The sequence below is a fragment of the Panulirus ornatus genome, chromosome 64, assembly GCF_036320965.1.
Source record: "Panulirus ornatus isolate Po-2019 chromosome 64, ASM3632096v1, whole genome shotgun sequence".
NCBI classification, from domain to species: domain Eukaryota; kingdom Metazoa; phylum Arthropoda; class Malacostraca; order Decapoda; family Palinuridae; genus Panulirus; species Panulirus ornatus.
In genome coordinates, this window is record NC_092287.1 from 1,309,117 (window position 1) to 1,332,923 (window position 23,807).

At 46.3% G+C, this 23,807-nt stretch overlaps 1 protein-coding gene across 1 annotated transcript in view; it reads right to left on the reverse strand.

Annotated features, from left to right (window-relative positions):
- Positions 1–8,194: 8,194 nt before the first annotated feature.
- Positions 8,195–23,807, reverse strand: part of LOC139746372 (prohormone-1-like) — an 82,186-nt gene continuing 66,573 nt past the window's right edge. Inside the window, exon 4 of the mRNA XM_071657571.1 lies at positions 8,195–8,508. Coding sequence (XP_071513672.1) covers positions 8,338–8,508 — 171 coding nt within the window. The 3' untranslated portion in view covers positions 8,195–8,337. The remainder of the gene's footprint in view (positions 8,509–23,807) is intronic.

Consider the following 23,807-nt stretch of genomic DNA (forward strand, 5'->3'; position numbering starts at 1 on the left):
AAGCTAGCAAAAACAGATTAACTAGGTTGAAACACTACGATCTATAGCCCTTCTCTTCCCTTCTCTTCCTCCCCACACACTCACACAAAAACCACACAACAAACTCCCCCTAAATCCTGCAACTCCCAAGACATCCCTGTCTCTCGTCAATTAAAAATACTGACATGCATAGCTAAATGATCCACCAACCTGTATCGCTGGGCCTAGCCATGTCAACCTGACACGATAACTCGGTAAAACAGTGAGGGATAAACCCCTGGGGAACACCACGGTTGTCACAGAAGAGATAAAACCATCCATTAACACCTGTCACATATTCAATATGTACCTTTCCATCACATAAGTAAATGGCATATGAATTTAATGATCTATATAAGAGTACTTTATGGTTTATTCATTTAAGATAACACAGGCAGGATAACATCTTTGAGATCAACCCTTAATATATATGGTTGGTTATGTAAGATGACCACTTGCAGTTTACACAACCAGGTACAGAAGTAGCCCTGGACGAAACTGTATCTTACGATAACCATTCAGATAACAAAAAGATGATTCTGTTACGATACACACAAATATTTAGATAACGTTCAACATGAAATAATCCCGACCTCAGAATACTTGATATCTTCCAGAAGATTGTCTTTCAACTTAACTCCTTCCATAAGATCCTTACTTAAGAACACCTCTTCCAAAAGATCATTTCATAAGAAAACCTCTCACATAAGACAGACATCTTACTTAAGATAACATCTAAGGAAACCTGATATATGAGACAGACCGCTTTACAATGCCACGTACCTGGTGGTCCCCTACATAAATAACCAGCCTCTAAGCAAACACTTAATTCAGGTCTATAAACCAGTGTCACCTGAGCTTCAGCTGTCCCTTTCTCTCCATATTACGTGTTCCCATCACTCACTGCTTTCTCTCCATATTACGTGTTCCCATCACTCACTGCAGATTTGTTTTGCTTCATCATGAAAATTCTGAGCGTTAGTCTTCTGGTGTTCCACACTGTCCTAAAATTTCATTCTCATTCATACAGACTTTAAAAAACTCAGGGTTCACGTCTGGCTTCATGTGACGTGTTTACCACCAACCCGGGTCGCTGTACTGGCAACACTGCTCAACCACTTGGAAGCAAAAATCATCTGAACCCTTTACCAGTTTCTATATTAATAACAATAATAATAATAATAATAATAATAATAATAATAATAATAATAATAATAACAACAGCAATTGCATTTTTCTCAAGGGTCGTACCGTCGTGCTCAAGGGTCGTACTTCGCGATCAAGGGTCGCACCGTCGTGCTCAAGGGTCGCACTGTCGTGCTCAAGGGTCGTACTCTCCTGCTCAAGGGTCAAACCGTCGTGCCCAAAGGTCGTACCGTCGTGCTCAAGGGTCATACCGTCGTGCTCAAGGGTCATATCGTCGTGCTCAAGGGTCGTACCGTCGTGCTCAAGGGTAGTCCGTCGTGCTCAAGGGTCGTCCGTCGTGCTCAAGGGTCGTACCGTCGTGCTCAAGGGTCGTACCGTCGTGCTCAAGGGTCGTCCGTCGTGCTCAAGGGTCGTACCGTCGTGCTCAAGGGTCGTACCGTCGTGCTCAAGGGTCGTACCGTCATGAGTAAGCCAACTCCTGCGTCATTTGAGGCCAGAGGTACCTAGAAGCGCTCCAGCATCGGCTCAGTATATCACTCCATCATCAACATTTGCGTAAACAAAAACAAAAAAAAAGTATCAGTCGTACGTTGTTCCTTGTTAATATAAACATCGGTTCCCGTGACGTACGGACAGACGTACATCACCTGACGTACGCCACGGCGACAGTCCGCCCGCCTCGCCCTAACAGCGTTATCTGTCAAGAGTAACAGTAAAAAATGTGTATATTTTTCCTAAACGGATGTAAATCGAAGTAAAATGTGCGGTAAGTTTTGCCGCTCCGCTGGCTGCTCTACCGCAAAAACATGTCATGGAGGAGGACGATATTTTTCGCCGTCAACATGTATATTTCATTCCTGTTTTTGCTGTAGCGACGCTGCATGCGACCAACAGTGAATTCTAGATAAGGCTGCATATTTATTCATTACGGATGGTTAATGAAGCAAGCTTACCTAACACAACTATCTATTAATCTATCTATATTATGAATATCAAACTCTCAATTCCCTGTGCTTCCTAAATGCTCACACAGCCTTCGAGAGTAAACTAAGATGTTAATATGGGACATATGTTTATATAACACTTCTGCTTCAGCACTCTTGTTTCGTAGCCTCTCCTCTACTCCTGATGACCTTGACCTTTGACCCGAGACATTTTGAAGCCAATCAAGAGACTCACTAAGTTATATAAGGCCTGCATATGTAGCATGCATGGTACACGTCCTTCTCCCGCTCATCATAAGATATTATAAGCAGACGTTATGAAGACACGCAAGAACGCACAGAATTCACGTACGTACCCCTACGGACGCACACACGCATTCAAGGACTGAGCCAGGCACGAACGGCGGGCTAACCCACATACATACATATGATCCTGTGGGCTGCAGCAAGAGGTTTAAAGACACATTACCAATACCGTGATTTCCGACGTTACAGGCGCGACATATGAGGGTTAAGAAAGTGTTAACTGATTTGCCTTAACGAGCTGTGTGTGCTTGAGGGGGGGTCAAAGTTCACGACCCCCCTCCTGCTCACGATACATACGTATCATCACAGGTCATACCACACTTGGGTGTATATCATGAGTTTACCACGATAGGTGACCTGTATATACGAGTAATTCTAAACTCCCATCTTCTGTTCCACCGCTACAAACTAGCCCCTTCCATCTCGTACACATCGCTTCCATCCCATTTTTCGTGCCCTTCCCATATTTCGTCTCTCATGCGAGTCACTTCGCGGTTCCTCCTCTCTCCCAGCAGTGGGAGGGGGAACATACCTCCCGTGGGACGGGGGAGAGCTGGGGTGACCCTGTAATATTCCTATGTGATCCACACACACACACACACACACACACACACACACACACACACGCACACACACACACACACATACATCAGATGACCTTCAAAAAACTACTCCATAGTCTCCCAAGTTTCAATTGTGATTAACTCTAGTGGAAACAATGGAGGTCCCTGTACACTTTCCATAACACTAAACAGTGTACATATCATCGTGGCCACACGCTACATTAAGTCACGTGACGATAAATACGACAGTCGGGTGTGTCAGAACTGGACTAGCAGTGGATGTAGGTGTATATAGCAACTGCTCACCGACCTTGTCCTTTAAACCTCTTGCATTTCATCCCTACATCTAACTATATCTCTAATCTTACTTATATTTTTCTTCCTTTGCGATTTCATTCTCCAGCATTGATGACTGGAGGTACGTGTAGTACTATCTGCTACTGTTTTCCCACGCCTGAGAACAGCCACGCCTCCCTAAATCTCACTTTCCCACAGCTTAATACGTGCAAAACGCATTTAATACACAGCTGGACTCACAAATTTGTATGTACAGTTTGGTTTTCGTCTCCTGCCGTTCATCCACCCTTTGAGGTTGGTCGATAAAATGGGTACCTGGCTCAGGCAAGAGCACATATATATATATATATATATATATATATATATATATATATATATATATATATATATATATATATATATGGCGGCGTTGATTAGGGCTTCAGTTGCCTTTGCCGTCTCATACATACATATATTCTGACTATCGTGTTCGACACCTGTTGCATTTGTCGTACACGTGTTAGACATCCATGTATCAGACACATACTGCTTGGATGTGTAATGCACCTGCTGGGTGGATTAGGCACCAGCTGGATGTGTCAAGCACCTGCTGGGTGTGTCATGCACCTGCTGGGTGTGTCATGCACCTGCTGGATGTGTCATGCACCAGCTGGATGTGTCAAGCACGTGCTGGGTGTTTCATGCTCCTGCTAGGTGTGACATGCACTTGCTGGGTGTCATGCACCTGCTGGGTGTGTCATGCACCAGCTGGGTGCGTCATGCACCTGCTGGGTGTCATGCACCTGCTGAACGTGTCAGCCACCTACTGCAAGTGTAAGAAGTGTACGACATTTAAGAACTTTGTTATCTCTTGATATTTGCTCCGATTTTGAGACATGATTATACGCCTGTTGTCTTACGAATAACTCCGTCAGTACGATGGTGCGACCAGTGGCTATGATGACCTGGCCCGTCAAGGTCAGGTCAGAGGCCCACGTCATCATTCTCAAAAGATCGTCATGTGATGAATGATCGTACCGTCATGCGCGGCCGTGCTTCAAAGGTCGCACCATCGTACTCAAGGAACGCATCGTCATGTACATGAGGTTACGTGCATGAGGGAATACACCGTCATGCATGGACAGGTCTTCTTCCTGGATATCGGGCCGCCGATGACGACCTTCCGTCACCGAGTTGTGAAGGAAAAATGAAAACGCGGAGGGCTGAGGCAACTGGGTCATAGGAAGGAAAACGGGAAAGAAAACGGGGAGTTGCTGTATATGAACACAAAAGCTTTTTATGGTGTTAAGGTAATAGCTCATCCGAGGCTGAAACTGCGTTTACATACTGGTCATTAAATGAACCGGCAATTAGTGGAATCATTAATTTTCTAATAATCCAAGAGCAAACAGTGTGGGGGTTTTCTAATACCTCATTTCTTACGACAAAAGGGAGAAATCATTTTTTGTGTTGGATTTTCTTACACACACATCCAGTTGGTTTTAAAAGGTTACACGTTTTACTCTTTTCAACAAAATTAGCATATTATTAAATCTGACACATCCTACAATTCATGTAATACTCAAGGTGTTTAATAACCTCAAAGACCTCCCATAAAACCTTCAAATTCTTGTCTGGTTACTTTCTTTATTTTGTGGGTTCATAAGTCTGGGTGTGAACATCTACATGCTTAGTAGGTAAACACGTATGTTTGAAATCTCTGCTTTAGGATATTCACCGCCTTTACTCCCAAGCAAAAAATTAAGAGCTAATTTAGTAGAAGCCCCGAGCCAAATTAGGCTTCAATTTTAAACGAAAAATGGAGTAAGGTAAGGGAGATTATCACTACCATACAGTTACTATAGCAGTAATAGGAACTAAAACTTAATTCAAGAAAAAAAAATCTAACGTGATATATCCAGAAGGGGTTACGAAGGTTACTACACTCCGTCGACAAGTGACTACACCAATGCAACTCATGATGTAGTTGTACCTCCCTGTTATACAATGATTTATACAGTCCCCCGAGTCCCATGCCTGTTTCTCTAACTAGACGTCCACCAAAGGAATCACACACACACACACACACACACACACACACACATGCATATATACACATGCATGTGTGAATATATACACTCGTCCCCGGCCATAGAGGTGGGAAGTAATGACGACAACAAGGACGCCTGGCAAGGCAAGTTACGCTACGAGGGACAAAGGGTAAGACTTGGCCATATACACCTCACGTGGGCAGCAGCATCACTTCCCACCACACTGTTCTAGGAATGTCTTAAATGGACAGAATGGATATCACCCACTAACTGATCAGTAAGACAGCAAGTCTTGCCATACGACTTAAACACAATGACAGGGCTTAATGATCTATAGTTTCGTCATCTATGGCTGTTTGTAAGATACAAACTTCACATTATTATTATCATTGTTGTCTTTAGAACTACTTTACCATCCCTAGCTGTCATTTGATCTATCTGCAGCAAAACACACTCCACAAATACCAGTATGCTCCTATAACGTCCTACTAGAGACATTCGTTAATAATTAATCATTCTAACATTCAATTCTTACCGCACAGTCAACGTGGGAGCGGATTATTCGTCGGGTATAATGTTCATGTATATTCATTCCTCTTATACATCGCCTTTAACTTCATAACCACTTACATGGGTCGGATCAAGTGCATACAGGCACCGTTCGTGGTAATTAACTTTTTCAAAATTTGAGCTCAGTTCCGTGCGCTTGATAATGTTTTTTCTATTTTCTTTTACAACTTTCTGGTTATGATGCAAAGGGGATACTTCCGTCAGCCGCCTCTGCATCTAACGATTCAGAGTTTACGATCCTACGTAAAGGTTAGGTAAGGTTTCTAACTTCGAACGAAAACTATTTTCTCCCAAACTTAGTTCGTTTCCCCATTTTGGAGCCTTTACTTTCCAATACATTCTAGTAAAAAAAAAAAAAAGACCACCAAGCAAGTAAAAAGGTGGGGAGGTCTTTAAATTGATTTAAAAACTGCTGGGAGAAATCTCTTTCGATAATCATTTCACTTTTCTATAGGTCGGAAAAAATGTAAACATGAAAAGTGAAATTTTGCCGTATTTTGCTGAAATAAGCGTCACACATAAACTAATTCCCGTCGATTTATCAAATTACACCCTTCACATGATCAGGCCTAACTCGTTCGACTTCACGAAGGTGAACATTTCAGTACACATTAGTCAAAAATATATATATCTTGGGAGTCTGCTGCCTGAACATGCTAAACAACGAGCTATCGTCAGCCATGTAAACCTCAACCTACCTCACCAGCACTGGTTTTATCAACACAACATGAATTCCCGTGTAATAGAGTATCCCATTTACCTCTCTGACTTCACTGCTGTTTTCTCGGTCTCCAGCTGCGGTTTCCACTTGCCTTTAACGGGGATATAATCACTAGAATACACAGTGTCACTGGGAAGAACTTTAAACCGTGTTGTTGATGTTTTGTTGTGGTGGCGAGGAGAGGAGGTGGTTCGGCCACGGGAACAGCGGCGGTGAGGTGAGGTACAGAGCCATCTGGCTGTGAATTAAGGAAGGAAGTCGTCCAGCCACTATCTCAGCTTTTCATATGACTGTACCATAACACAAGAGAAGGTTTTTCTTCTTTGTGATCCAGTTATGTAATGTTTAGTTCCACCATGATCGGGTTACCCAGGCGAGAGTCTGATAGGAACGGCGGCCGTGTTATGTCCGTGTTGTTTGTTTGACATTCATTTCTTAAAATATTCCTTGTGTTATGGTTTGATATAGTTCCCTTATGATAGTGAATGAAATTTCACTATATCAAAGACGAAGACATTAGGTGTGTTAGTTCAGATATTGGTTCTCTCAATGGTGAAAGAATCTTGGACGTGGGTTACCTACCCACCATTTACAATTCCATATACTGGCTCACCATTCCCTGTCTCTCCATGGAACAAACATGTACAAATGAAACACAAAGACTCAGCCAATTTTATTTCAAAATATGTATGACATAAGTAAAAGAATTGATTATTATGAGTAGGGTGTAATTCACAATTTATAGCATTTTCGTGGTGAACCTGCGGGTCCTGTTGGTTCTGGCAGAACCCCTTATGGTGCCTGTTTCACTACCACTCTAACAGCAACAGCGCCACCTGCAGCAACAGGGGCTAGCACCCGGAGCCAACAGAACAAATCAACAGAAAATCACTCTAACACAAGTTTAAGATATCGAATGATATGCAACTTCCAAGCTATATAAGGTGAAGCTGTCTGTACGCTAAGATGATTTATGAGATTTTGGTCTCTGTTTATCTACAACCTACGATACATAATATTCTAACATCCAGTGAGTTCATCTGCAGTTCCTAAAAGAAAATGGCACGTCGGCTGATATAGGACACAGCCTCACCGTCTTCGACCAAGCTGGAATCTTTATTTTGGTCTTTATGGCAGCAGCAGCACAGCAGCTCACCCTGCTGCCTGACTCACCTACGCCTAGTCCACACTAACAGTCATGTCCAAAAGACTCATAATACTTCTTGTGCATGTACGTTGGTTTTATATACCCATACAAACAAGCACACGGTTTAAGGTCAATATGTACATAAATACTCTGTAAAAGCAGACGATGGGAATAGCCGAGTAGGATAGCAGGGCGGCGTTGCCACACTACAGAGTGATTTAACAACAACAAAACATCATTCTTATTTTATTCTTACCCTAGACAGTGGTAGTACATTTTATTGCCTATATTTATTCATTTTCTATTTTTTGCAGTCGTCACCAGTCTCAGATTCCATTTCCCACCTTAACAACTTTAATACTGAGTTAACAAATACATGAGAGATTGGGAAAAGAATTCGTGGATGCACATTATCTTTCGGCAACTGCAGACCCGTTGTGTTGTTGGGTGTAGTAATGCGGGGCGGGGCGGGGCGGGAGGCGGCGGTTACCTCTACTAACACAGCCTCCCAGACACGCCAGCACTTCTCATCAGCATGTCTACCCCTCACTCATCCCTCACCCCCGCCTCTTGTTATTTGCTCCTTACGATTTCTTTACTTCCTCTTGCCGAAGCAGCTGACGGCGTTGAAGGCGCACTGCTTCCAGTAGGAACGCTTCCTCTGCAGGTCCTTAACGTCATTGTTGTTTCTCAGGCGTTCCACCATCTGCTTGGCGAAGAGGTAGTTGATGAGGACGGCGTCCAGGGACCCGTCATCGTCAATCAGCTGTTCGGGGGAAGACACAACGTGTTAATGATAACCAAATCACAACAGTGAGAAAATACATCGTCCAAGATACATATAGATATATTCCCTGCGTCTAAGTATTTTCTTGTGGAATGTCCTAATGCATAAAATAGTCCTTTCGTATTATGTATTGTATCTATTGTTTGATATGTATGACGGCATATATATGTACAAAAAAAAGTACGAGTTAACGGTTAAAAATATATACAAAATATTACATCATAAGAAGGGATGGTATCTAAACCCAAGGTCGTGTTGAAAATGGATCACTCAGGGTGAGTCCCAAGACCTATTTACCCCCTCAATTTTCCTTCTCTCTCCCTAGCTTGTCTTTCCTCACCGTACTCCCAACGCCCTTTCCAGATTCTTCGAATCCCAAAACCTTTCCCCTGGGTTCCCCAGCAACAACCTACCTCCGCCCAGTTCCCCACAGGTCCTCCCAGCTACAACCTTACCCCACCACCTTGTCACAGACACCAGCATCGCCAGGAAAATATTCCATACTTTTCAGGTTCTTGAAAAATTAACTTCATAAAGAATAAAAAGAACACTTTATATTGTATTCGTCTTCCTTTGGGCAAAGGTCAAGTCTAAATTAAATTCATACACCTAATCCTTCCGTTCCTTTGTAATTTTCTCTTTTACACTGTATGTAGGGTGGGTGTCTGGTGTGGAAGTGGCTGGCTGCTCAGGCCCAGCCCGGGGCCGTCCTAGGCTTGCGGGTTACTCATTTTTAACGTTGAATTGTAATCGTTAGGCTGTGAAATGATACTGGGCTCTCTCTCTCTCTCTCTCTCTCTCTCTCTCTCTCTCTCTCTCTCTCTCTCTGATAGGCAGCCACCGACCAGGAAGGTATATCACACATACTACGCGCCTAGGTATATCACACATACTACCCGCCTAGGTATATCGTGCGAGGGTTAGCGATCAGCTGAGCAGATTGAGCAACTTCAGTAGCTGTCAAGTTTTCCTTTGTAGCCGAAATTGTTCTTTTTTTCTTTCTGCTCCACAAACACACGAATCTCTCCATCTCACCCATGACACGACCACGTGACTCAATGGCCTAGTTCTTCGTCCTTTGTGATCTTAATCCTGCGGTGAGCGCTACGCGTTAACCCTGCCATAGTGGCAAAATTTCCTCGTATGAGTAATCTGCATGTGTAATGTAATTGATTCAATTAGCCATTAATGATAAAAATGACAAAATTATTACTATTACTATTATTATCATCATTATCATTATTACCATTATCATTATTATTATTATCATTATCATCATTATTATTATTATTATTATTATTATTATTATTATTATTATTATCATTATCATTATCATTATTCCAAAAGAAGGAACAGAGAAGGGGGCCAGGTGAGGATATTCCCTCAGTGGCCCAGTTCTCTGTTCTTAACGCTACCTCGCTAATGCGGGAAATGGCGAATAGTTTGAAAAAAAAAAAAAAAAAAATCATTATCAATGTTGTTGTTGTTGATGTTACAGAGAGGAAAGCACGTCATGTTCAGGAGGCAGGGCCGGCTGGTAACATGTGTCAGGTTCCTGCTGTGAACGTAATAGCACACACACACACACACACACACACACCAGCAGAAATATCTTGAGAGCATTTTCCTCGACGTTTTCATATCTCGCCAAGATTATATATATTTTTTCTTCACGCCAACAGATTTCGTTGCTTTATTGAATGATGAACATCTTCAGCACGACGGTAAGACCTCCTCAGCACGACCGTACGACCCTTGGGTGAGATGATAACCCTGAAAGGCCAAGCCATCTTTACCCAAGGGTCGTACCGTCGTGCTTCAAGGGTCGTACCGTCGTGCTTCAAGGGTCGTACCGTCGTGCTTCAAGGGTCGTACCGTCGTGCTTCAGAGCACTTGTACGGGACAGGACGTCACCGAACTCTTCCAACAGACTACGCTACAATCAGTTGCAGGGACAGGTTGGTTTCCTTTGTAGTGAGCAATTCTCGAGTGAGACAGTAAATCGTTTCGTCAACAGACGACGGTACTACAGCCTTTTCACTCGCTGCATAGCCAGAAGCCGTCGGAGTCCGGTAACACCTGAAGTGGTCTACCATAGAGCAATATGAAATGTCCACCCATGACCTAACTGGGGTCAATTACGGTGACATTATATGGTGATTACAACCCTCTGTTGGGACTACTGATAATTACAACCCTCTCTTGGGACGACAGATAATCACAACCCTTTCTTGAGACAAAAGACAGTTCCAACGCTCTGTTAGGGACAACTGGTAATTTCAATTTTGTGTTGAGACAATAGACGATCACAACCCTTTGTTGGAATTATGAATAATCATAATCCTGTGTTGAGAGTATATAATCACAACCCTCTGTCGGAACCACAGATAATCACAACCCTCTGATGGGAAGCAAGATAATAAAAAATATGAGGACAACAGTGAACCTACAACCTCCTAGTAAGGCTAGAGACTCTACTGCTCTAGGGAGAAAACACCATCACAACCCTCTACGAGGCAGGAATTTCCCTAATCCGACAATCCTGGTAGAATCCCTGTCAGTCCAACTGTTAATCCAGTAATCCATGATGACGTAAGGACCAGGGTTGCCAAGGCTGGCCAGCTTCACTTTGTTCATTTCCTGACACAACTGTTGCAGTCAAAACTAGTTGTAGTCACAGTCAGTTATATTCACAACTGCTGTAGTCACAACTTCTGCAGTCACAACTGTAAGCACAACTGTTGTAGCCACAACTGCTGCAGTCACACCTGTTGTAGTCACAACTCTATAGCTGTATCTTCTTCAACAGGTCATAACATTATGGATCATTGTTCCAACTGTTGAAGACAGTGATATGTAGATAATTATTTACAAGACCGTAACATTTCAAGAGATCAGGGTTCGTTGTCCTCGGTACAGAGGGAGGTACCTGGTGTTTACATTGATTATCTTGGCACGCGACGAAATGAATCTGATAAACAAAGGTTTACAATAAATTACCATCACAATCACAGTGGTGCATTTGGCGGTACTTTCCTCCGTCTTACGTCAGTCAATCATCAATCCAACTCATCTGCTTCACTACTAATAGTAGTAGTAGTGGTAGTAGTAGTAGTGGTAGTAGTAGTGGTAGTAGTAGTAGCAGTGGTAGTGGTAGTGCGAAAACGTTATATATATACCTCGAATGAGACGAAACATCAGCTGTTCAACAGGCTTGTTAACATGCGAAATGCTTTCCCAGAGTAATTAAAAGCACTACCATAGATACGTTTTAAACATAGACTTAATAATTATTGTCCTTGAAATCCACCCCTGATGTTATTCACGTCTCCTTAGCTATACGATAAGTTAAAGGGTTTACTCTGATAAATATGAATGTCTTTCTACTCCAACAACAACACTAACTAAACCATGAGTCGTTATTCTCTTGAACTATGACTAACAGCCTCGTTAAAACCCAATGATTTGTTGCTCTTTGAATTTATCTGTATTAAGAAATAATCTATAACTTCATCTTCAGGGAAATTAATAAGGTTAGATATATCTGTAAAGATGATGATGGAAAATATTGTTTCGTGTTGTGAGAGATTTGAAGATGACCCCTTCGCGGGCATCATGCATCTTCCCCTGCACCAGATCTGGTGTCAATCATGTGCATGATGGGTAGACGGCCAGGATGCGGTATGATCCAAGTTTATAATAACCTAACCATGTTGGACACAGCCTGATCCTCCACTCTGTCCTGGACGCCACACGTATCAACATCACGCACGTATCCCCGGTAGCTGAGTCAGGTGATGTGAAGGCGCCGTAATTGTTTCATTTCTTGTCATCAGTTTTATGTTATCTGCAGGAATGACATGCATCCCAGTACGTAGCACCTATCTGGGATGGGTCTTCCACCTCTCTCTCTTAGCCAGAGTGGACTCAAAATCCCTCCTCTGTGTACACGAGGATTGGCCATTACTATACCTCAGTCTCCCCTCGTACAGCAAGCCTGCGGGAATTCCTCTCCACCTTTAAGATGGTCTGCTCTACAGACGCCGCAAGGCTCCGCTGCCACAGTGTACAAGATGTAAAGTGATCACAAGCGTACAGTAAAGTGATCACAAGTGTACAGTAAAGTGATCACAAGTGTACAGTAAAGTGATCACAAGTGTACAGTAAAGTGATCACAAGTGTACAGTAAAGTGATCATAAGTGTACAGTAAAGTGATCACAAGTGTACAGTAAGACGCCGTAGACGATTCTAGTTCCCTTCAGTGACTGTGCATCATCATAGCTACCTACACTAGTGCAGTATACAGCCACCTACAACTGAATTCTCCGCCAGAAAATATATACACCAGATCCTTCTAGAGCACTCTCGGGAACTTCAGGTTTGTTATGATATGCAAGATGATCATAACCTTCTACATGAACGTTCCATAATCAAAGCTCTCTTGAAGGGACGTAGGTAATTGTGATCTGGTTTATACTGGTTCGACTGAACTAGGAATTAAGTGAACACCGATGCCAGATATCTGTAGACTTTTCAACTGTGAATATTTAGGAGAAAGGAACGTAAAATGAAAATATTCAACTGATGATGTGAGGTGACTTCACCATGTTGATACCTCTGCCCACATCCTGACCACAACACTAAAAAAATATGAAATGAAATGGCAAAAAGATATTTTCCCTCAGTAACCCCTTGATCAGGATGGTACGACCCCTGGGTATGACGGTACGACCCTCGAACACAATGGTAATGATATTTCTGTACAACATTTCGACAGGATGACAAAACCTGTGACCTCATCGTTATGGGTCGGGTCAAAGGCCAAGCCGCCAAACTCAAGGGTCGTATCGTCGTGTTCAAGGGTATTGCAGTCGTGTTCGAGGTCGTACCGTCGTGCTTAAGGGTCGTACCGTAGTGAGGGCCTGGGAGATTGATGTCAGTCGTTCCCTGACTGTTATGTGATACAATATCTAATTACCCTGAACAACAGGACAACGGTACTCAGGCACCTGTTGAACATCACCAGGCAACGGTATTGACGCACCTGTTGTACATCGAGATCGTCCGTCTGTTGGCCGGCAACAGTAAAGTGACTGATAACAACCAGACCACCGCTCACCTCCACTCACTAACCATCAATCACTTCCTTAATTAAGAGGAAAATGCTAATGACCCCGATGGTTATAACGGGCGACTAATGAAGACAGCAAGACTGGGGGGGCTGGAAGGAGCCTCCATTAAAGGAAATGTCTGTGCCATCCCCCTACACATGTTGACAGTATGTAGGCACTGTGCCATCCCCCTACACATGTTGACAGTATGTGGCACTGTGCCATCCCCCTACACATGATGACAGTATGTAGCACTGTGCCATCCCCCTACACATGTTGACAGTATGTGGCACTGTGCCATCCCCCTACACATGTTGACAGTATGTAGCACTGTGCCATCCCCCTACACATGTTGACAGTATGTGGCACTGTGCCATCCCCCTACACATGTTGACAGCTTGTGGCACTGTGCCATCCCCCTACACATGTTGACAGCATGTGGCACTGTGCCATCCCCCTACACATGTTGACAGTATGTAGCACTGTGCCATCCCCCTACACATGTTGACAGTATGTGGCACTGTGCCATCCCCCTACACATGTTGACAGTATGTGGCACTGTGTGTCTCATGTCGTACATCTCGAGGTCTGTCAGAGAATCATCCACAATCTCAGGTGACTTATAAATGAAAATCATGCAAGGAGAAAAATCAAATTCTTGCTATTATTTCATCGAGTGACGCGCCAAGTGTGACGCAACAAGTACGACGCAACAAGTGTGACGCAACAAGTGTGACGCGGCAAGTGCTACGAATCAAAAGCTGAGGAACACACACACACACACACACACACACACACACTTGTGCCATAAATAACCATAACCCTGAAGATTACGGAGAGAGAGAGAGAGAGAGAGAGAGAGAGAGAGAGAGAGAGAGAGAGAGAGAGAGAGAGAGAGAGAGAGAGAGAGAGAGAGAGAGAGAGAGAGAGAGAGAGAGAGAGAGAGGTGATCATTAGCGGGCTACATTCAATACACCATGGCAACCTTTTCCATATATTCTGAGAACGAGACATATTCTGAAGCCCCGGTCGATTGACGGCGCTCCCAGCGTGAGAAGCGGCTCTTCCACCAGCTTCACAATGGCTCTGTGGCACCCCTGCTGGGTACGACTCTCTGCCACCTCGTCTGTGCTAGGCTCTGTGGCACCCCTGCTGGGTACGACTCTCTGGCACCTCGTCTGTGCTAGGCTCTGTGGCACCCCTGCTGGGTACGACTCTTTGGCACCTCGTCTGTGCTAGGCTCTGTGGCACCCCTGCTGGGTACGACTCTCTGCCACCTCGTCTGTGCTAGGCTCTGTGGCACCCCTGCTGGGTACACGTCTCTGGCACCTCGTCTGTGCTAGGCTCTGTGGCACCCCTGCTGGGTACGACTCTCTGCCACCTCGTCTGTGCTAGGCTCTGTGGCACCCCTGCTGAATAAGGCACTATGGCACCCTTGCTGGGTAAGGCTCTGTGGCACCCCTGCTAGGGACGATTCTCTGGCACCTCGGCTAGGTAAGGCTCTATGGCACCTCGGGCTAGGAAGGGCTCTATGTCAACACCAGATGAAAGCAACTACACTCCTTTGAAAGATTCGTGTTGTTGAAGGCCAGACGCAGCGTTCGATCCTCCCTCACTGATCCGTGGAGGTGATCCACCGGCCGCTAATCCACCCACGTCTAAGCCAGCCAGTGCTGATCCACCCTCTAGTGATCCCCCCTCCTCCACCTGATCATCCACCTCCTATCCATCATCCATCAGACCAATGATGATCCACCTGCTCTTCCTCCATCCACTACTGATCCACCTGCTCTTCCTCCATCCATTACTGATCCACCTGCTCTTCCTCCATCCATTACTGATCCACCTGCTCTTCCTCCATCCATTACTGATCCACCTGCTCTTCCTCCATCCATTACTGATCCACCTGCTCTTCCTCCATCCATTACTGATCCAACACCACCACAGACAGGCCTCCTCACCCCATTCCATCGACCATCCCCACGCGACCAACAGGTCAAGTTGTCAACCCACCGCTCGCCCACCCCAGCCCCTAGCCAACCCCTCCTCAACTGCTAACAACAGTTAACCTCCCAGAACAGTAATTAGTCTGGTCAGTCGGGCATCAATAGTCGACGGGGAGACCCCGGCCAAAGTTCGGGAACGTCAAGGTCCGAACGTGTCTAATCCGCATTCGCAAGCAAAGTCTCGTATACCTCAGTCCGTTTTCTTTCTCGACTTGTTTTCTTCCTACTCACACACACTCCTTCCTTGTACCAGTGGATACAGGGACTCAAATGGGAATTCTAATTGGCACACCTGAATAGGACTTATTCACATACCTGATCACTCACCTGAATCCCTGATTGGAAACCTGATCACTCGCCTGAATCCCAATCAGTACATCTCAATACAAAATTCCAATCCCAGTTTAGGTCATGCGCCAGCAGAGCCATTATTGTGAGCAGCGAGTCACACTCAACACACCCCAGCCACCACCACCACCACCATCATGCTACCACAATCACCACCCGCACCACCATGCTACCACAATCACCACCCGCACCACCATGCTACCACAATCACCACCACCACCATCATGCTACCACAATCACCACCCGCACCACCATGCTACCACAATCACCACCCGCACCACCATGCTACCACAATCACCACCCGCACCACCATGCTACCACAATCACCACCCGCACCACCATGCTACCACAATCACCACCCGCACCACCACCATCATGCTACCACAATCACCACCCGCACCACCATGCTACCACAATCACCACCCGCACCACCACCATCATGCTACCACAATCACCACCCGCACCACCATGCTACCACAATCACCACCCGCACCACCACCATCATGCTACCACAATCACCACCACCACCACCATGCTACCACAATCACCACCACCACCATGCTACCACAATCACCACCACCACCACCATGCTACCACAATCACCACCACCACCATGCTACCACAATCACCACCCGCACCACCATGCTACCACAATCACCACCCGCACCACCATGCTACCACAATCACCACCCGCACCACCATGCTACCACAATCACCACCCGCACCACCACCATCATGCTACCACAATCACCACCCGCACCACCATGCTACCACAATCACCACCACCACCATGCTACCACAATCACCACCACCACCATGCTACCACAATCACCACCACCATCATGCTACCACAATCACCACCACCACCATGCTACCACAATCACCACCACCACCATCATGCTACCACAATCACCACCACCACCATGCTACCACAATCACCACCACCACCATGCTACCACAATCACCACCACCACCATGCTACCACAATCACCACCACCATCATGCTACCACAATCACCACCACCACCATGCTACCACAATCACCACCACCACCACCACCACAGGAGCATCATCATACTACCACAATCATCATCACAAGGAGCATCATCATGCTACCACCACCACTTGATGATCTGGTGGGCCAGGGGGAGGGGGTTGGTTGGGCGGCTGGAGTGTGTGTGAACGGAAGGACAAGAGTGAGAGAAGTACGTGAACGTAACTTCATTTATGAGTGAGTTGTGAGGTGATGAGGACAAGCAACAGTCAGTGGGTATTCAGGGGGTCAGAATAGAGATGACACACTCTTACACGAGGCAAGGACAGACACCTGTGAGGAACGAGAGGCACCAGTCAGGTTGCATGACACATGAAGGCCACCACACCACGCACCACATGACGCCTGACTGACTCCCACCCACTCCTTCAAGCACAGCCCGGTCCCTGTGTGTGTGTGTGTGTGTGTGTGTGTGTGTGTGTGTGTGTTGTTCATACCTCTATGAAAAACATGAAGGTCCAGGACTTTCACGATTCTCTGCACATATATCAGTCACCAGCAGACGATTATGTATGTCAGCAGTACAGTAGTGGATTATATATGTCAGCAGTACAGGAGTGGATTATATATGTCAGCAGTACAGTAGTGGATTATATATGTCAGCAGTACAGTAGTGGATTATATATGTCAGCAGTACAGTAGTGGATTATATATGTCAGCAGTACAGGAGTGGATTATATATGTCAGCAGTACAGGAGTGGATTATATATGTCAGCAGTACAGGAGTGGATTATATATGTCAGCAGTACAGTAATGGATTATATATGTCAGCAGTACAGGAGTGGATTATATATGTCAGCAGTACAGTAGTGGATTATATATGTCAGCAGTACAGTAGTGGATTATATATGTCAGCAGTACAGTAGTGGATTATATATGTCAGCAGTACAGGAGTGGATTATATATGTCAGCAGTACAGGAGTGGATTATATATGTCAGCAGTACAGGAGTGGATTATATATGTCAGTAGAGGATTATATAATTATCAGACTGTGAAGGCCAGCTAATTCCCAAGCTCGGAGATTCATTGAATTACTCATGGACACAAGAAGCAAGGGTTCCAGGGACGGAGTGGGATGGGTTCCAGGGATGGAGTGGGATGGGTTCCAGGGACATAGTGGGATGGGTTCCAGGACGCGTAAATTAGATCGTAAAGTAGATTTCCAGATTATGGCGAGACTTGATGTAATTTCCGCCACACCTGACATATGCCAAGTCTCTGACTTTAAGGTTATATTAAAGTAATTACATTCTCGAGTGAAAAGATTACTTTTTCCAATGTCCAAAAATGACATTCATGAGTTCAAGCAATGATTAGTATTCGTATATTTCTTGTTGGCTTCTCTCCAAGTGTTCTCCTCATGACCATATGACAGTGGTGGGTCACAGATCAAAATGATGGGTCAGAGGTCACAGTGATGGGTTATAGGTCTGAGTGATGGGTCAAAGGTCAGAATGATGAGTTATAAAGCTCTAAGTAACGGGTAAGAGGTCAAAGTGATGGATACACAGGTCAAAATGATGTGTCACAGGTTAGGGTGATGGGTCAAAGGTCAGAATGATGAGTTATAAAGCTCTAAGTAACGGGTAAGAGGTCAAAGTGATGGATACACAGGTCAAAATGATGTGTCACAGGTTAGGGTGATGGGTCAAAGGTCAGAATGATGAGTTATAAAGCTCTAAGTAACGGGTAAGAGGTCAAAGTGATGGATACACAAGTCAAAATGATGTGTCACAGGTTAGGGTGATGGGTCAAAGGTCAGAAATGATTCTCTGCCACACAGGGAGGAAAATGGTAGTTGGGTCGAGGTGAGGCAGGGTTTCATGATGGGAAAAGGCCGTTCAGTACGTGCCACCATACGGAAATGGGAAGTGGGTATTGAATGTATGCACCATGCAGAAGACGAAAGACCCTAACAAGAGTGAACAAAGTTGATATTTATATATAAAGAAAACGGGGCCAGGAGGGGTTCACGATGCCAGATTGTAAGATAACTGATAATTTCTGGCTCATTAAGACGCATTGCATCAAATTTATTGAAGATAAACACCGGCAACGTAAACACTGCTGAGTTTTCACAGATATGGATCTTCTGTTTTGCCTTTTGTTTCTTGTCTCTTTACGTGACTTATGATCCTAAGCTGGACACGATCACATCGTTTTCGTGGGCAATGACTATCATTTCATTTGTGGTGATCTGGGTACGTTTCCACCGTTCAATTAACATTTCCGAGTAACCCAATGGCTGTATGTCCACCTAATACCTGATAAACCCTTTCTATCTGTAGTCGATAAAAAAGATGAGAGACAACAGAATATCGCTGAACCTTTTGTTTTATTCCTGATTGGGTCGGAATTCTTTAGTGCGCCGGTATGACCCTTGGGCACGACGGTACGACTCTTAAGCAAGACGGTACGACTCTTGAACATGACGCTTCGACTCTTGAGCAAGACGTACGACCCTTCACTATGACATATGATCCTTCAGCACGACGTTTACGACCTTTGTGCATGATGGCCTGGCTACTGACCTGACTCTTTACAGAGATAGGCTCAAGGTCAGACCATCTTCACCCAAGGTCGTGTTCAAGGGTCGTACCACAGCGCTCCAGGGTCGTACTGTCGTGTTGAAGGATCGTACAGTCGTGCCCATTTGGGGTACTACCTTGACCTAGAGGGAAGGCCCAGCAGACCATCCTGCAGTACCGCACTAAGCATGACTCTCCCTACACTTCCTTATTCTCTTAAAATCCCTGTCGTATCTCTCCCATCCACTCTCACTCCTCTCTGTATTCTCCCCGCTCTCCCTTCTCCCCTCTCGCTGCTCTCTCCCATGCGTTTGAGGTATTACCAAAAGGAAGGGGAGAGGTCCTACTCCCTCTGTGTCAATATTTACACACCAGGTCTGCCCTCTCTCACCACCACACCAGGTTGGCTCCCCTGATAGCTTCCCCTCACCACCACACCAGGTTGGCTCCCCTGATAGCTTCCCCTCACCACCACACCAGGTTGGCTCCCCTGATAGCTTCCCCTCACCACCACACCAGGTTGGCTCCCCTGATAGCTTCCCCTCACCACCACACCAGGTTGGCTCCCCTGATAGCTTCCCCTCACCACCACACCAGGTTGGCTCCCCTGATAGCTTCCCCTCACCACCACACCAGGTTGGCTCCCCTGATAGCTTCCCCTCACCACCACAACACGAGGTTGACCCCCCCCCCCCCCCGTGATGGCCTCTACATAACTGGGACACAAAGTATGGCGAAGATTTACGTCATCTTCCCTTGACAGTAACGGAGGTTCCGCAAGTCATTTGTTTCCTGTTATACGTGAGGGGAATCTCAGTAAATATTGAGAACTGGTTATTTATCACTAATGCAAATAAATCCTCTATAACAGAGGGGGACAATTTTTCATGGCTTAGTCAAGCCGTTTTCAGAACACAGATCTTTAAACAGGAGGCTCTATATACAGATAGGCAATCTGCCCACAGGCAATCCAGCTGTTCATCCTCCCCTCGGAGGTTGGTACATAAATCAAGGTGGTGTGTGTGTGTGTGTGTGTGTGTGTGTGTGTGTGTGTGTGTGTGTGTGTGTGTGTGTGTGTGTGTGGTGGGAATGATAACATGGACAACATACGGAAGTGTAAAAAAAGTTGTGTAACAGCAAAGGAAGTTGAAATAACTGGGCCCTACAAGTTATATAAAGATCCCACACCCTACAGTGCACACACACACACACACACACACACACACACACAAGCGCGTTCCTCCTTGCTGAAGGCAGCGCATCAAGACCGATGTTTAGGTTTTTAACTTGACCATCCATCATGAGGTAACAACATCCCACCAAACGACACAAGGATGTTATCAGTGTGGTCACCAAACAGTCCCAGGTCCAGAGTGACGTCTGGAGCCCCAGCCCGGGAGCCACCACGACCAACTGGTAAGCTGAAGACATAAAATGACAGGCAAACGATGGCTTCCCAGATCCAGGGGCAGGAGGCCTGGGTGACACAGGACCACGATGGCGGGAAACAAAGAAAAAACTTTTAACTACATCCACACATAATGACTGTGTGTGTGTATATACCAGTTTATCACGGCCATAAACATTATTCAGGTAGTGGCGAAGGCAATAGATCTCGGGTAATGGGGACATAACGTTAACAGATGTGACACAAACATTACCAATAAGAGTCGCAGGAGTCAAGTGAGTTCAGATCAATGTGTGTTCGGGTCAGACAACACTTGATGGACGAGACTGCAACTCTCCCAGGACGTGAGTGTTGCCAAGCTAGTCTTGATAATGTAGCGAGGCTTCGACAAACACTGGCCCAGACGCAGACGGGGGGAGGTACAGCCACCGACCAGAGAGGGACAGGTGGTGGGAGGTGGCCACGGCTCGGAGGGGTTTGTTGAAGGTGAGGTTTTTTGGAGGGAGTGATGACTGGAGGGACGAAACATTACTTGAAGGGCTGAAACGTTAGCTGAAGTTTAGACATCCTACCTGAAGGGCCGAAACGTTATATGAAGGGTAGAAACGTTACCTGAAAGCCTGAAACGTTATCTGAAGGGCCAAAACAGTACCTGAAGGGTCAAAACGTTACCTGAAGGGTCAAAACGTTACCTGAAGGGTCAAAACATTACCTGAAGGGCCGAAACGTTACCTGAAAGCCTGAAACGTTTCCTGAAGGGTCAGAACGCTACCTGAAGGGCTGAAACGTTACCAAGGGTTTCCAAACAAACCAAAGGAAAAGCTAGAATGCCTTGATGGATCAGCGTCAGGTGATGGGGTGACCTTCAGAACAAACCCTGCCACGCACCGAGCGGGTGTGGCCAACAGGTGATTCTGACCCAGGTGTAATTACGAGATGGAGAGAGAGCTGGCCTCTCCCATGGGCCTCCTCTTGACGCAACACCATCCATCACTGCTGTGTTGCCGCCACGGCACAACACAAGCATTCCCGGCAACACCAAACGGCAAATATCAAAACCCAGAGTTCTCGTGATCTAGTAAATGCTTCATTTTGAAACATTCTTGAACTGTGGTTCAGATCTGGTGATTCCAGGAAGGCCACACAAGCTTTCTGGTTTATTACTGAACTGGAACTTCCAGTCTGTGCTCTTTCAGTACTTCCCTGAAGTCTGTACAGGATCTGACGTCGGACGAACCACAATATGAACATGTGGAACCTGACGCTGAATATGTATAGCGGGAGCGCGCGTGCGTGTGCGTGTGGGGGTGCGGGGTGGGGGTTTGGGGGGATGGGGGGGGGATAGTAAGGAGAATCAACAGGTGGTAGAGCATCCATACGGGTCTGTGTCTTCCCTCCTCCACAGCTGGCCACCATCATCAGCACCACCTCCTGACCTGACCTGACCTGACCTCGTAGCGTCAGCTGCCACCACCCGCCGGCCCAGGTGGGTCAGCCATCTGGGGCTGGGACATATCCCGCCTGGGATGGATCGTCAGTCATACGTCATCATCGTCTTACTATGTTCAGTCCTGAACCCCTGAGCACGACGGTACGACCCTTGAGCACGACGGTACGACCCTGAGCACGACGGTACGACCCTTGAGCACGACGGTACGACCCTTGAGCACGACGGTACGACCCTTGAGCACGAAGGTACGACCCTTGAGCACGACGCTACGACCCTTGAGCATGACGGTACGACCCTTGAGCACGACGTTACGACCCTTGAGCATGACGGTACGACCCTTGAGCACGACGTTACGACCCTTGAGCACGACGTTACGACCCTTGAGCACGACGGTACGACCCTTGAGCACGACGCTACGACCCTTGAGCACGACGGTACGACCCTTGAGCACGACGTTACGACCCTTGAGCACGACGGTACGACCCTTGAGCACGACGGTACGACCCTTGAGCATGAGGCTTAAAATAAACAGTCTCAGTAAATTACTTACACACTTAACTGATGGGTAAGGCAGCCACGACAAACTAAATTTCTCGTTAAAAACAACAGATAAACAACGCCCCCCCCCCCCCCCCAGCTTGACGTGCGTACAACCCCCCCTCCCTCCCTCCCCCTCCCCCGCCACCTTTACGACAAACGACGAATCCAGAACGTCCGACGCGGACGCTGCTGCGTCTGTCGCTTCGCTCCCTCCTCGTCTCCAGTGACGTACCCGGGAAGCGTTTTCGACGCTACGTCCATCCGTCGGTCGTCCACTGCGTCGTCGTGGTAGGCGGTAAATGCTTCTGTCCCAGGAAAATACGACATTTAATCAGTCCACAATGATGGCCTCTGTGAATCTCGCTCCATCTGTATTCATTGGTGGGCCGTCCAAGGTAATTACCAGAGTCCAAGGTAATTACCAGTGTCCAAGGTAATTACTGGTGCCAATCGCTCGGTGATCAAGCATGGTAATTGGTATTCACAAGATAACACGGCTTCAGTGAGGCTAATACTGTCCCCCCCCCCACCCCGTGGGTTGTGGTACGTCAGTGGTAACCCTCTAGAGTGTGGTAGGGTTGTGGTGCACCCCCGGAGTGTGGTACGGTTGTGGTGCACCCCCGGAGTGTGGTAGGGTTGTGGTGCACCCCCGGAGTGTGGTAGGGTTGTGGTGCAGGGTTGTGGTGCACCCCCGGAGTGTGGTAGGGTTGTGGTGCAGGGTTGTGGTGCACCCCCGGAGTGTGGTAGGGTTGTGGTGCAGGGTTGTGGTGCACCTCCGGAGTGATGCAGGGTCGTGGTTCACCCCGGAGGGTGGTGGCAGGGTCGGGAAATG